The 16,067-nt window shown below is 42.4% G+C and overlaps 1 protein-coding gene across 1 annotated transcript in view; it reads left to right on the forward strand.

The window, feature by feature from the left end:
- The first annotated feature begins 6,887 nt into the window (after positions 1 to 6,887).
- CUL5 (cullin 5) overlaps positions 6,888 to 16,067 on the forward strand; it is a 30,595-nt gene continuing 21,415 nt past the window's right edge. The window contains exons 1-2 of the mRNA XM_040054835.1: positions 6,888 to 7,005; positions 14,417 to 14,526. Coding sequence (XP_039910769.1) covers positions 6,982 to 7,005; positions 14,417 to 14,526 — 134 coding nt within the window. The 5' untranslated portion in view covers positions 6,888 to 6,981. The remainder of the gene's footprint in view (positions 7,006 to 14,416; positions 14,527 to 16,067) is intronic.

The following is a 16,067-nucleotide window of genomic DNA, read 5'->3' on the forward strand; positions in this document are numbered from 1 at the left end:
ACATAGTTGTCTTATTTGTAATTCTTAAAAATGTAGGTTAACATGTACTTTCAAACTGTCTGTCTTTATGGTATATTAAATCACTACTGTATCTTCTCACTACAGGCTTGCAGTGGGTAGAAATGTCTGATAAAATGATAATTTGTCAAAATGCATAATTTTCTTTTCAGGTGCTTTGCAACATGACATGTAAGTAACAGCTTGAATAAGCTATAGAATGGGTTATAGTTCAGTGCGTGTATATTCTTTTTCTCCCAAGGAAGCATGAATAGTGACAACAGAATTAAAACCCCAGAAATTACAGAAATTAGATAAATCTTACTTGGTAGCCAAATTTAAAAACAACAACAACAACAACAACAACCCACCCAGAAAATATTTAATAAGAAAACACAAACTTTGCAAATTAAGATTTGGTCAATCCCAGTTAGGAAGTGGAAAATATTGAAAAGCCTTGACAAAAGTTTTATTTGGGTTCATAGGCCTAGCAAATGAATGGATAAAAAGTATTGTTTTGGACTCCTAAAATGTTTAATCTTTCATTACTTTTATTTTAAGTTTGATAAAGAAGGGTAAATATCTTCCTCTACTCATTAAAATACTTCACACATGAATTCTTAAGATATTTTGGCTTGCTCATAATTGTATCTGTCCCACGTAAGAAGCAAAAACTAGCCTCATACCTTAGGAATCAACCAAGGAAAAGATTTACAGGTGGAAAATATTTGCTTTTTTCATTTATGTCTTCAGTATGGAATAGTGATCTAATCTCAAACTGGTGACTGTCTTGTGCTCACAGAAGATGATGCAGGCTTGACTGAGCCCCCAGGCACACTGTGCTGCCCTGTGCTGGGATCCTTTTTGCCTCGGACAAACAGCTACTGGTACCCGAGCCGTCTGTCTGAAAGCGAGGGTGGGTGGATCCCACCCATGAGCACAGATATTTCAGTCTCAGCATTTCAGCTCCCTTAGGGAGTACATGCTTCATTGCCCTCTATTTACAGAATTAACATCCAGGAAGAGTGCTTTTTCCCTCACTGAAAACTCCAGCACAATGGGAGCTCCTCCAAGTCTCCATCTTTGCTTTTTACACAGAGCTGGCACAGCAAATTCAGCAGCCTTTATTCAGTCTTGAAGAAAAAGAAGGAAGGCTGAGGGCTTATTCTCTACATGGGCATGGAACCCTACTACAAACATGGTGGTCTGTTTAAGAAATCATTAAATACCAAAAAACAATTGTCAATAGCAAAAATTTGTGTTGCTTATTTCTCAGAGTCAAGAGACTATCTTTCAAATAAGTGAATGAAATTGAAATTCTAAAAGAGGAATCACCCATCACCCACAGAGGCTATTGGGAGTAGCAGGCTCTTTATGGAGAGGTAGGTAAAATCTTCATCTAAACTCAAACTGAGGAATTCAAAATCCCAATCTGCTAGAGTGGATCACTGTCTTTTGAAAGTACTTAATCCATTTACTTCTCAGAGAAAGTAACGATTTAGGCAAGGCCTGAGTTATGCAGGGATGGATGCTCAGTGTGTAACCAGCAGAGACGACTGCTCCCTGGGAGCAGTGCTGGGAGCCAGCTGGCAGCAGCCCCCAGCAGCCTCACAGGCTAGAGGGGCAGCTCAAACTGAGATTAACTCACCTTGCAGCTGAAGGGCAACTACAGAATGGTAACAGTAGAAGCAGCAAACACAAAATCTGTGCATTGTAAATAAAAGCAATATCTAGGTAAAGAAACTGGCATTTCAGCTATAGTTCAATTACTGCCATTCCTCACTGCTGTGGCTTCAAATCTGTGCAAACTATGCAAACTGAGTTTTCCTGCTCCATGAAAATTGTGGAAGGACAAACCGAGATTCCTGTAGCAATAAAGTCAGTCACCAGGGAGAGGGCTGCGCAAGATGAGGCTGGAAGGAGGACAAAGATAAGTTCTTCAATCCCTGCACAGCCCTGGGGGAGAAGTGAGACTAACCACTGCCAGAGCCCTTAAGACCCTGTAGAAATATCCATCACTGTAGTGGGACTTGTGGGATGAAGGAAAGCACCAAGGACCTGGAGTCAGCACAGAGATGCAGGCTAGGGACTCCCTAACTCCAGCACTTCCTAAGGATAGGTTACCTCTGTGGCACAGCTGCAGGAATGGTTGGGTATAACTGTGCTGGCACCGTGTCTACACTGCATAGTGTCTACACTGCAGAAAGCAAATGTCTACATTGCAGGCTTTTTCCACGTTCACCTTCCCCCCATGTGTTTTCTCTACAGGAAGGGGCTGTCAGAAGACATATCTGGCACCAAGGTATGACAGTGAGCAGGGCAATAGTTGAAAATTTTAGAGGTAGTTACTAAGTATTAAGGTACTAAAACTGAGGGGAGGAATTGCGGAAAATATTCCAGTCATAATCTTAGTAATAAAAACTTTTCAGGGCTGGCATTGCTCTGCAGCACTTTTGAGAATTGTCCATTTTGGTTAAGTTTTCAATGCCAAGGAAATAGTTCAGCTATTTAGTAATAATTTATATTAGTTTGTCATTTAAAAATAATTACTGCATATTATTCAGGGAGAAAAGTCTTCTCTGTGCAGATCATTTTAGTAATTTTGCTGACTAACAGCTTGTGTTGTATGTTTTAAAAGAACAAGCTATGCCAGGACGTAACTTTAAAATACACAAGTCTCAAATCCCATCAATCAGACCATTGAAACGCACAGTTCATTTTATTGGGATTTTTCTCTGCTCAACTCTCTGTGGAAAAGAGTCTAATTCTCAGAAAAGCTTTTAAAACAAAAGAGAGGCAAAGCTTACTGAGCACTGAAAAAGAGATGCATATGCGAACAAGTGTCAGAAAAGTAGAACATGTTTTTTCTCGTGGTATCCTCTTTCACTCTGCCATGCTTCACAGCCCAACTGTAGCTCCCCGAGTACATAGTGAATGGAACAGTAGATTTCTAGCTGTCCAAAAACCACTGGGAGATCCAATGTAATTCCCCACGGCAGTTCTCCACAACACTGTGCTTGGGTGAGGAACAATGGCCACATTCTGCCTAACGCATGCCATGTGCTTCTCTGCGTCCCAGGAGGAATTTGGCCTCAATAAAACCCTCCCGAAGGTTCTGCCTGCAAACAGCCACGCTGCACCACCCCACACCATCCTCAGTGATACTCAGGATAAAAAGTGTAAGGTTTTCCCGTGGGCAAACTACGAGGGAATAGCACCGTGGTCTAAAAAATACATCAGAGAAAAACAAACACCAGGGAGAGAGGTTATTTAAGCCAAAGGACAATGTTGGCACGAGAACAAAGGGGTCATACTGAGCTGCACAGGATAGGTGGTCCTGGTGATGCTAAGATAGCAAAGCCTCGTGCCGCTTTGAGTGAAAGCAGCAGTAATCTTTGCTGCCACATGCAGGCAATTTCTCCAGAATGCCATTGTTATTAACCGAAAAGGTGATGCGAAGCCCAGATAGTAAACACCAGAAGTGTTTGCTTACCCGTTGGTATGGAAACGAGAAGTAGGGTCACTGACAGTGTGTCTTTTTTCAGCTAGAGGTAGACGTCTAAGTGTTCTTGCCCTTTTAAAGGATTGTCTTTGGTGGCTGACATCACATTTTGTGCATGAGGTCATTCTGACAGTCCGCAGCAGTGATAAAAGAGAATTACCCGCTGAAAGAAAAACTTAATATAAAAAACTATTGAATATAACTAGTTGGATGGGATAAGAGTTTAAAATGGACTAATCAAGCATCACATGTTTTTTCCCTTCATGGACAAAGTGAAGATTAGAAGAAACTATGTTCATCTTATTGGTTCATCTTATTGGTTTTGGGGCATTAGAACAGATCATAGAAACACATATTTCTCTCTGATGCAACTCATTCAAAGCCTGGAATCAGTTCACTCCAAGACATCTAGAATATTATGATGGTATTAATTTCACTGATCATCCAGATCTTAATGAGCTGTTCCTTGCAAATCACTTTGAAGCAGTGTACATGTCTGGGATTGTCATTCCCTCTGCCTTTTACAATCCATGCAAAGGATTCAAACTGTAGGCCAAAGTAGTATCAATCAATAATTAATATCTTCATTACCCGCAGAATTTAATAATAATCAATTTGTAATAGAATTAAAGCAAATAAAACAATATTATGTAACACTGAGCACTGTCAAAGTACCCTGAAGTGGTACTAAAATACTATATAACCTTAAGACTCATAGATGGCTTTACTTCTCAGAAAATTCATGCACAGATCTTCAGGGGAAAAAAACAAAACACCAAACAAACAAACAAAAACTCCCAAACCAACAATCACAATCATTGTGTAAACCATGCAAAGTGAGATGCACACTATTTTTAATATCAGTAAAAAGTACCAGTGTTCCCTTGTCTCTCTGCTTCTCAGATGTTCAAGTTCTCTTTATTCCTTGGCTAGCCTATTCACAACTATTGCACAGAGCATCTTTGGGCAGGATGCACGAACTCTCATGCTCAGTACAGTCATTGATGACCCATCCAGGCCAGCAGCAGAAATATTATGTCATGTCTACTAGGTGCCTAAGGGGACTTAGAAAAGACCAGACCATGAAAAGTACACTGGTGCTCCTGCATCCTGGCTACTCCCACTTTTTTGTGGTAACATTTGGTAAGTTTGGATGAAAAGTGCAAATACAGAGAAATCCATCATTTTCAAACCTAGCATTTTAAAACTTCCCAACTTCATTTAGCTTTGAAGTTGTTTAAGCAAAATTTGCAGTTACAGCATTCTAATGATTTGTGTTGTGATTTTGTACTCTAAGCTTTGCATCAAAAAGACCTGAGATGAAGTTTTCTATAGAAGATCATTTTCTGGATCTATGTATCAAAAGCAGTTTATGAAGATCACTGAATTGTGTCATTAATAGCAAATATATATTTTAAAAGAAATTAGTAAAATGAAAGAACAAACAATATCAAATAATTGGAAGTGCTCACATTTTTTAAGGATTTGGGCAAAAGAGAATGAATCAGTTCATAGAGCAGTGGCTCGAAGAAATGGCTGCCTCCATGTCACATTCTGTAGAATATTTACCTGTACCTGGTACTTAAATACCTGTAATGTAATACACTGACAGGGCAGTGGAGAGGCTGAATGCACACATTTTACTGCCTCTCCTGGAGGCCTCCTAACTTCAGCACTCTTGTAGAACATATGTACAACAGAAAGTGCATAATACAATTAGATCTATACTGTATAATTACTTATAATATGCAAAACTGTATATCTGTGTCCATTACATCTGCAATAAATACCATATACTTAACTATTGATAGTATAGAACATATAATAACCACAAAGAGAAAAAATAATAAACCAATTGGAGCATTTGGAATATGGAAACCTTGTCAAAATAGATTATTCAATGCCTCCTTTTCAGTTCTCAATTAAAAGAAGGCCTTAATATGACTGTCATAATTTATTCACTTAAAAAGGCTGCAGGCCACATTTGGTCAGCATTATCAAAATATCCACAACAGCATACACATTTCTTAAATAGTTTGTTACAGCTCTTCTTACACTTCAGGGTCCCTATCCTTTGTAATATGAATTTATCTTCAAATCATGTGCCCCAGGAGAGGCGAAGGGAGGGCTGCCATCCCTGGTGGCCAGTTGTGTGACTGTCCATGCTAATGACTCAGGGCAGGCCAGGTTGAACGGGGAGCATCAGCTCTCAGGGCTCTGAGCCTGCATGAAAAGCTTGCTGAAATTATCTTCATGGTAAATCTTTAGGCAAAGGCTAAATGTTTTAAGAGAAAAGTGAGCCTCTGTCTTATATAAAGAAACCCTGAAATTTTCCAAATCCTTATCAAAAGGTGCCTAAAATGCAAACTTTTCCTACTAAATATTCCCTTGTGTTGGACTTTGATGAACCTTGTGTATCCCTTCCAACTCTAAAGATGCTGTGATCACAGAATCACAGGATGGGTCAGGTTGGAAAGGATCACCGTGGGTCATCTGGTCCAACCTCCCTGCTCAAGCAGGGTCATCCTAGAGCAGAGGACTGTGTCGATTGTTCTTGAATTTTCCAGTGAGGGCGACTCCACAACTTCTCTGGGCAATCTGTTCTAGTACTCGGTCACCCTCCCGGTAAAGAAGTTCTTCCTTATATGCAGGTGGAACTTCTGTGCCCATTGCCTCTTGTCCCAGTTGCTTGGCACCACTGAGAAGAGCCTGGGACATCCCCCTGACGCCTTTTCTTCAGATACTTACACACGCACTGATCCTGTAACCAGAACCCTTGTGACAATTGGCACGAAGCATGACGGCTTAGCCGGAGGCGCAGGGCAGCGCAGGGCAGCGCACGGCTTAGTGCGGGTGGCCGTGCGGGGCTGTGCCCGCCGTGCTCTCCGCCCCCTCGGGCCGGGCGTGCGGGGGCCGCTGCCGCAGCACCCGCGGGGACAGGACTGCGGGGGTTGGTTGGTTAGTTAGTTAGAAGTCAAGCTATTTCTGCGCGTACAAACACAGCGCCCCGTCCCGCCGAACGCGGGCTCCGTGCCGAGCCCCGTCCCGCGGGGCCCTGAGGGCAGCGGCGCCGGGCGGCGCGGGCGGCGGGCCGGCAGGGGGCGCTGCAGGCGGGGCCCGCAGCAGCGCTGGGCGGCGGGGCCGCTCCCGGCGCCGCATCATGTGGGCCCGGCCCCTTCCATGGAGCCGCGGCCGCCGAGCGCCGCCCGGGCGGACGCCGCCATGAGGCTCTGAGGGGCGGCTGCGTGCGGAGCGTCCGGCCGGTCCCAGCGCTGCCGAGCTCCCCGAGCCTCGCCGCGGGACAGGGAAGCCGGAGGCTGAGGCCGCCGCCACCGCCGCTGCTGCTGCTGCCGCCGCCGCGGGTCCGGGCGGGCGGGCGGGCGGCCCGGGGCCATGTAAAGCGGCAGCGGCCGGTGGGAGCCGAACCGAGCTCGAGCAGAGAAGCCGCCGCTGCCGGCCGGGGAGGCCCCGCGGTGGGGATCATGGCGACGTCTAATCTCTTAAAGGTGAGAGCGGGGCCCGGCCGAGTCCTCCGGGAGGAGGGGGGAGGCGGCGGGGCCGGGCGGCCCTGCGGGTGGCCGGAGCGGGCAGGGCGGCGGGGCCGGGAGCAGGGCCAGGGTCGGGCCGTGGGTGCCGCTGCCCGGAGTTGCCGCTCCCAGGGCCCCCCCGCAGGTGAGCGGCCTTGGGCTGCCGGCCTCGGCCCGGCCCGGCCCGGCCCGGCCCCGCCGGCGGCTGCTGCTGCTGCCTGCTGCCAGCACCGCGCTCCCTCCCCCCGGCTCTCCCTTCCCCAGCACCCCTCGTTGGGAAACGGCGTTGCGTCGTGCAGATAGGTGCAGGGCACGGTGTCTTTTTGTTTATGTAAGAAAATCCGGGTGTACGGAAAATGAGTTTTAAGTTAAACAAAGAGTTGAAAAATGTCTTTCGCTGAGGGCAGGTGCCGTTATTGGGGTGACCACCGCGTCCCAGTTTTTTGATAACTGCAGTTTTCCTGCAAAGGAAAACTCCCGGAGGCCTTTCGCTTACGTTAAGCAGCTTTGCTTTTGTAGTCATATGTTCTCAAGCACTTTCCCGGCGTTTGATGGCAGATGTCAGTCACCCCAAGCTGCCGCAGGTTGGAACAGAGGATTTCAGTGGGACAGTCCGGTGTTTGAGCTCAGGACTGCCTGTCCTGATCTTTGCGGTATGTATGAGGAGAAGGCTCGGTGTGGCCTTTGAGGCCATGCCCGCACAGGGAAGATGGGCCTGCTTGAAACCACTGTTATTAATGCCTCCAGTAAGTGTTTCTACAACACCGGTTAGCTACAGTGCTAAGATGGGCCCAGGGCAGGCTGCCTGCTTGACTTGAGGAATTGACAGTTGAAAATATATGTAAATACAGGCATAAACATATGTTCAGCGCTATGTATTGTAGTACAGTGTGGTCCTGAAGAAGTGCTGCTTGTGTTTTATTAACCTGACCTAATTTGGATGTATAGATCTAGCCTGAATCTGCTGGTTTTATTTATTACTCTGAGACATTCAGTGTGAAGAAATGAGAAGTAATTGTTTCTTCCTCATATTAAAAAAAACAAAATCTCTGTATTAAAAAGATATGTTTAAAAAAATCTTCCTTGAAATTAATTTTAATTAATTCCTGTATACTTTTATGCCTGTAAGAGGTTAGATATTTAAGCAGATAATACTTCAAAATACTTAAAAATCTAAAACTGAGGAACCCAAGAACACAGGCTGAAAAAATAATGTCGCATAAGAAGAATTGTCTTTTTTTGTGGAAAAGCATGTGTTCAGAGTAGGGCTCAGACAGTTTTATCTGCTTGTTAATGTTTTAGACCCATCTCTTTGCTGTACATTTGAGGGTTTCTCAAGAGCTTTGATGACACACGTGGTAGGATAGCCCACAGCAGATGGGAGAAGCATAGGCCTGTAAGATTTGTCAACATTCCACTTCTGCTATTTTGAAGGAGCAGTAAGAAGTTAAAACAGAGGCCATGACTAGGCGAGATGGCTCTGGCCAAACTGAAGTCTCTGTGTTAACTAGTCATGTTTTTGCCACTGTGCTTTGAGTCATCAATGTTTTACATTGACAGTAAGATATATATGCACAGTGTGTTTTAGAAAAAATGCTGCAGAAATAGATCTTCTAAAATAGGCCTTTCTGGTCACTCAGAGTGTTATTAAGCACTTGGCTTACTAATTATTGAGTTTTCCAATTACAATAAAGTATGATTCCCACATTACAGAAGGAAAGATTATACAGTGATTTGACTTTGTTTATGCTAGAAGATAAACCAGTGTGAGAATTAGAGCTAGGTAAGGTCCTTTGTTCCCCAGTTCCACCCGTCAGAGTGCTCTCTGAGAAGCAAACTGTTGATTCCAGGTCAGTGTTGCCTGGCAGTGCCTTGTGCCATCCGAGTCTGTCCAACATACTTCTGCTTTCATCTTTAAGGGGAAAAAAACCCCAATGTCTGGGCATGGTAAAAATCCCAGGATAAGAAAGGAGAGGTGTTAAAATCTGTAAGTTTTTTCCATATCTTTTTCAAATAAGCCTGCATAATCAAATCTAAGTTGGATATAGACAGCTCTTAGTTTTGCCATCATGAACAGTACCTGAGCATTTTCTTTTGTTTTCCCCCATCCTGGTTCAGCTTTCTGCATAGTTGAGAAATTGATGTGAAATATTCCTTTCTGATTCTGTTAACAGATACTAGCTGAATCTAAAGCGGACTGGCTGTCATAATTTTAGAGGGCATCATTTAAACTCCACAAGTGCTCAATTTTCATAATAGTAAATTCTTCTTTTAAGTGAGAATCATATTCTTGGAGAACCTTCTTTAAATGCCAAGTTAGAATGACCAATTGTGTTGAATCCTGAGATATTTGAATCCTGAGACAGAACAAACTGTAATGTGAGGGAAATGCTGCAGTACTTAGTAGGAGACATTACAGGGTGAGCTGGTGCCTTCCCTACCTGTAGCAGAGCTGCTCTCCCTTGTTGAGGCAGTGGCTTTGTGGTAGGTGCCCAAGCCATTTGCAGCAGAGTCCCCTTAGAGTTTTTTGTCTTAACACACATGTGACATTTTTAAAGTGGGGTACTTCATTTCAGGGGCCCTGTAGGACTTGTATCTTGTTCTCTTTGCAGTGATGATACGCTCCAAACCAATTCAGCAATGTGACATGAAGACACTTGAGTTTTTCTGCAGTTTGTGGAGCAGGAAGCACCTCAGTTTATTGTAGCACAAAGAGAACCTGTAGCTGTATCCATGCTGGCAGATCTTGACACTGTTTTAGAGCCTTACTGGAGCTGCCAGCAAACGCAGGAGTCTATCCTTGCAAGATGAACTCCAGCATGAGCCTGATATTAGGAAAGTAGCAGCAAAGGAAGCAACAGTTTTTCCTTAGGCTTGAATGAAATGAGAATCACTACTTACCTTTGCATCAGTTTCAACTGTTTGTCACTGACAATTAGAAACACATTTGAAGTTTTTGAATTTTTTGACTTGAAGTACATATTTCCAGATCTGTATTTTGTCTGTTTCTTCCTGGCTGTTTACATTTAGGATAGCCTTAAGAAGCTAGAGAGTGTTGCACGCTAGTTAGTTACATACAAAAGCTTTTCCTGTGGCTACTCTTCTGCTTTGGGTAGAAGCTTGCTACAAGCATTTCACTGATTTTTAGAGCTACTTGTAGCAGAGATTAGTCAAGACAGTGCTTGTTTCCGTCTAGGACATCATATTTCCTACTTCATCCCTCTGTGAGCTGGCTTTAGTGTAAACACTGTCTGAAAACAGGGAAGTCGTAAAGGTGAAGACGTTACTCGGATGCAGATCAGATGTACGGTAAGACCTAGAGGATGCTGCTTTATTACAGTACTTTGTAGAGCATCTGGCAGAGCCCAGGGCTGAATTTCTGTGTGGCCTGAAATAAAGAGAGTGCACAGCAAAGAGAGTTCCAAAGAGACAATTTGAGGTTCAGAGGGAGAGTAGCATGAAGGTCATGGTGTATTGCCTTGCCTTGTTGTAACTGTTACGTAAAAGTGCTTATGTATAGAATTGAAGAACAGGGAAAAGTATAATGTGTAAAGTAGAATATATTTCAAGTGAAGTTTAGTGTTAACATGGAACTTTAAATCTTTGTGAACATATTTAATGAAGTGAATTTTAAAATATTTCATAAGTAGAGTTATTTTTTCAAAGCATTAAAATTTAAATACTAGAATGGCTACTTAGCCAGGGTATGGCTATCAACTGTAGTCTGTGTTTTGAGAAAAGATTTGGTAAGTAGAGTAATTTTATTTCATCAAAAGTATGCCTTACTGTCCTGTTTACCTTTCCTTTGGAACTGTGGTTGGAAGCAAAGTAGGAAAGAAAAGCTGCCCAGGAAATACTGCTCAGAAATTGCGTGTGTGACTTTGGTAACAACTAAGAATTGCCACTGTTTGACCTCCTCTTCCACTATAAAATGTGTTTTCTCTTGTGCACTAATAGGGATGGAATTAATGAATGAGAACAATACACAGTAGGTGGTATTTAATGCACCCTTTCTTCCTGTAATTGCTGTATAAAATTGTAATGTCATGGAAGCCGAAATCTGCATAGATGATGTTGCTGTAATCTTTTTTGATTTCAGTAAAGCTTTCCATATTGTCTCTCAGAGCATCCTTCTGGAAAAAATGTCCAGCCCACAGCTGGATAAACACATAATGTGATGGGTGAGCAACTGGTTCATTATAGGGAATTGGATGATGTCAGACTGGAGACCTGTCGTAAGTGGGGTTCCATAGGGCTCCATCTTAGACCCTGTGCTCTTCAACATCTTCAGAAATGACTTGGACACAGAACTGGAAGGGACTCTAAGCAGGTTCCCAGGTGATACAAAACCGGGAAGAGCTGCTGACTCCTTTGAAGGCAGGGAGTCCCTGCAGAGAGACCTGGACAGATCAGAGGCTGTGCAATCATCAACCAGGTGAAGTTCAAGAAGGGAAATTGCTGGGTTCTGCACCTGGGATGGTTCAGCCCTGGATGTAGAGACAGACTGGGGAATGAGGTGCTGCAGAGCAGCACAAAGGGTCCTGGGGGTCCTGGCCAATGGCCAGTTGAACATGATGCAGCAGTGCCCTGGCAGCCAGGAGAGCCAACCCTGTCCTGGGGACATCAGGCACAGCATGGCCAGCCGGGCAAGGGAGGGGATTGTCCTGCTCTGCTCTGAGCTGAGGCAGCCTCACCTCCAGTGCTGGGGGCAGTTCTGGGTGCCACAAGGTAAGAAAGACATGGAACTCTTGGAGAGTGTCCAAAGGAGAGCAATGATGATGGTGAAGGGTCTGGAGGGGAAACCATATGAGGAGTGGCTGAGGTCACTCGGTGTGTTCAGCCTGGAGGAGACTGAGGGCAGACCTCAGTGCAGTCTGCAGCTTCCTTGTGAGGGGAAGAGGAGGGGCAGGCACTGATCTCTGCTCTGTAGTGACAGTGGCAGGACCTGAGGGAATGGCCTGAAGCTGTGTCAGGGGAGGTTTGGGTTGGATATCAGGAAAAGGTTCTTCACCCAGAGGGTGTTTGGGCACTGGAACAGGCTCCCAGGGAAGTGGTCACAGCCTGGCAGAGTTCAAGAAGCATATCTGGACAATGTTCTCAGACACGTCATGTGACTCTTGAGGATGATCCTATGCAGGGGCAGGAGTTGGGCTTCGATGATCCTCATTGGTCCCTTCCAACTCAGCTTATCCTGTATTTCTCTGAATTGTTTATTGAACTTAAATAATAGTTTAATAGGATTTTTCATCCTCTAATTTTATTTCATCTTCTGCCTAATTAAAGAATAAAGAAGGAAATGTGGAAAAAAATGTACTTCCATGTATAGGAAGCAAAGTTCTAAACTTGTCTAGTGAGATTTCAGGATAAGCTTTATTTGAGGAATTCTTTTGAATTCGGTAGATGTTGGTTAAAAGTGGACACAGGGGTTTTTTACAACTGAAATTGAGTTTCATTTGTGCTTCTTCGGATTAGGTAGGTAATCACAATCTAAATCATATAAACAGTTGTGTTTGCAGTCCTCCTCCTCCCCATGTTCTACAGTGAAAATAATCTTATTCACGAAGATAGAGCATTCAAGTTTTATCTTCATCTGTTTTTGATGAAGGGCTGAATTGCACTTCTCAATATTTGCAGAACAGATTTTTATTACCTGTTCCAAAAAAACTTAAGGGCTCTTCTCTGATGTTTCATTCAAAAGGAAAACTTTTGAGGAAGTTGCTTTTACTTTTTTTATAATGCCTTATCTGGAGCTTCTAACTGCTCAGTAGCAGATATTTTATGTTCGTGATCCTTCCAAGAGGGACTTGGAACCGAAAGTATCTGTAAGTAGAAGCTAACAGTTTTCATGGGACTAGGAAAGATTGGAGCAACGCATCAAACGTTAGGAAATAATTGTAAAGCTGGCTCTATACAGGGGAATGTTGATGATTTTCAAAGACGATGCATTCAAATTACTTTTTTTTTTTTTCAGTGGAAAAGAATAGGTAAAATTATCTGAATAGGCAAACAATTAATTATTTTATTTTTTATGTTGAAAGATTTTTGGACTTTATCAGCAGGAGCTGATTCCATGAAAGCTGTACCTACCACAATGCTGTGAAGCCTCCAGGTGCTATGGCTGTAAAAATAGTTACTGCGTGTAAATAGCCTGTTGCACCTTTATAGCTTGAAGATCTTTGCACTTGAGAACACCAGGGAATATGGTTGCCAAACTGCTTATTCTGAATACTAAATAACAGATTTAATTGTAAATTTCCATGTAGAAATTAATCAAAAGGAGGTGATTGAGGGAATGTGGTGTGCTGCTTGTGCTTGTTTATCTGAAGAGATGTTAGTTAGTTGCAGAACAGTGCACTTATCAGAATTTCAAGCAGTTAGACTGTATTAATTGCTCTATTTGAAGTGAGTTGTGTCACATGTAGTATTTTTTGCCAAGACTGTGATCTGTTCAAAAGTAAACAGTGCACTGGAACATTACCCTGGAGATAACCTGTAGTCTTTCTGCCACAGACTCTCAGTCAGTGTATTCTTTTAATTGCAGGTTTTTCTTTTTAAAATGTGGAGCTTTAAGCCACTGGAATCACAACATATGTGGCAGAACTGCTATTTTTCTCTCAAAGTTATTGTGCTGTTTGGGTTTTTTGAATAATGGAAGTTAGCCTGGATACCGTGGTGAGATTTTTCAGAATAATTGGAATTATATGAGAGTACTTCATTTCTTTAGCTTTCCTCTTCATTTGTATCACAAATTTGAAAAATCCATCTTGGATTAAATTTTTCAGCATGGTATAAATAATTTTTATCTGCACCAGCGGTAGGCTTGGCCTTGTGGCCAGTTAACCCACAGGAAGGGAGTCTGCGATACAGCAGCTCCTACGTTACTCTGCTTCCTTCCTGTCTCTTTGCTGCTGATGCCAGCGGCACAGTGAGAGAAAAAAGGTACATGGTAGCATCCACAATACTATTCATGACTCCTGGCTGCCATTGTGATCAGGGTAATTTATTGAAGATGTGTTCAAAACTGCCTCCTGACTTCCATTGCAGGTGTCTTGGTTGGAACAGTGAAGCTGCTCCGAGTATCATCCATGCTGTCTATGTATAACTCCACTAACAGCTGAAGAACACTTGCTAGAACTTTGCATTGTAGCTAATGCAGTGAGTAAATGAAGAAGTTGGCAGTTTCTTTGAAACAAATAATAGCTCTGTCACTTCTTAAAATAATACTTATTGTGAAAACTGTTGTTCAGCTGTGATGGTGTAGCTTAAATGCTAGCTTATGAGGGACACCTGAGAAAATATTTTTATGTTAACTCTAGAAACTGTAGTACTTAAAGACAACTGAAAATAAGATACTTGTTTATTAACAATACTTTTTTGTTGTTTCTTTTAGAATAAAGGTTCACTTCAGTTTGAAGACAAATGGGATTTCATGCGCCCGATTGTTCTGAAACTTCTTCGTCAGGAGTCTGTCACGAAACAGCAATGGTTTGATCTGTTTTCGTAAGTAATTTTTTTGTATCTTGCATCCTTCTGCATGCTGGGAGTGCATGGAGAACTACTCCTGATATAGACAGAAGTTATGTGACACAGATGGTGTGGAAACACAGAACAAAAATACTAGTTTAAGTTTTATTAAGGGGTAAGTGTGCCAACATCACTGTAAGTGTGCAAAAGTAGAGCTTTGCTGAGGTTCAGGTCTTTGCAAATAGGATGGAGAAAGAACAGCGTAGCTTTTGACTTCAGTTGACCATAGTAAACAAGTTTTGTACCTGTCCACAAACTTTTTGTTAGAATTAGAGAGAAAGTGTTTACTGCTGTGTCAGTAAATTCATTTAAAGGCAGTTTGTTGAATGTTACATTATTCTGATTTGAATGGCTTTCTTCTAAAATAACTGAAGTAACAGGGTGGTGCAGTTTAACTGGTATAATTTGAATACATTTTTACCTTAAGAACAAAATCTAAGAGTTTTCAGACAATGTTGGTATTAATGTGCTTTCTATAAACCCTGCCATTTTCTTCCTCCAAAAAGCAAGAAGTTGCTTTTCCAGAAGTTTAGTTTTTAGAAGTTTTTTGTGGCATACACTGTGTGATTTTTGCAAACATGATATGGAAGTGAGTTACAAAAGAAGTATCTGAAGTATACCTAAATTATGTTTGTCTCAATGAAGTTATTTACCCTCAAATATAGTCATAATTTAAATTTGCAGACTCTTGTTTTTTAAAATCTGTCACAACGGTAGTTTTTTTTCAAATTTAGTCTTGTTGCACTCTGTCATTGCGCTTTTTGATGAGGACAGTGTAGTGACTCTTTTTACACCCAGTTCAATGCACGTGTCACACTTTTCTTCCAGCAAGAGGAAAGGTAATCTAACATATGATGGGTTTTAATATCTTATGATGTCTCTGCTCCAGTAGTTGCCAGAGACATGGTATAGTTAAGTTAAAAATTCAGTTCTGAGTCATTGCTTTAGTTTTTAATAATTAGTTCAATAATTCTGCATTGGAATTGAAACTTTGTTGTTTTTCGTTGTAGCTGAGTTGTTGAATAGAACTTAAGTAACTTCATGGCTAAATTAAAGCTATTTAGGGAAAGATCCCACTTCCCTAGGTTTATATTTTTGGACAGTGTTCTTTGTTAAGCTTCTTAATAAAAATGCAAAATCTGTAGGTGTCTTCTACATGCCCTTTGAGTATAATAATCTGGTACTGCATTTTTTTCCCACTGCTGTCAGGAAACAATGGCATTCTAAATACAGTAACACCTTTTCTGCCTGTGAATGTTGTGTAAGTCTCACCAGTTAGGTTAGACCTCTGTAAACCTTGGGCCAGCACATTTAATCTGTGTCAAAGCAACTTGCGAGTTCCGTCTTTTCGGTTAAACTAAAAAACCTGCCTTTGTATTGAAATAAAGTGTAGTGGTTAAGCAGAAACAAGGTAATAACTTTAGACTATAGGGGTGCTTTTCTGCAGAGATGTGGCCTTGTTACTGAGAAGTGGAAGAGGAATCGGGGGGGGTAAGGAGTCAAAAAAAGGCTTGATG

Source organism: Hirundo rustica, chromosome 2 (genome assembly GCF_015227805.2).
Source record: "Hirundo rustica isolate bHirRus1 chromosome 2, bHirRus1.pri.v3, whole genome shotgun sequence".
NCBI lineage: Eukaryota > Metazoa > Chordata > Aves > Passeriformes > Hirundinidae > Hirundo > Hirundo rustica.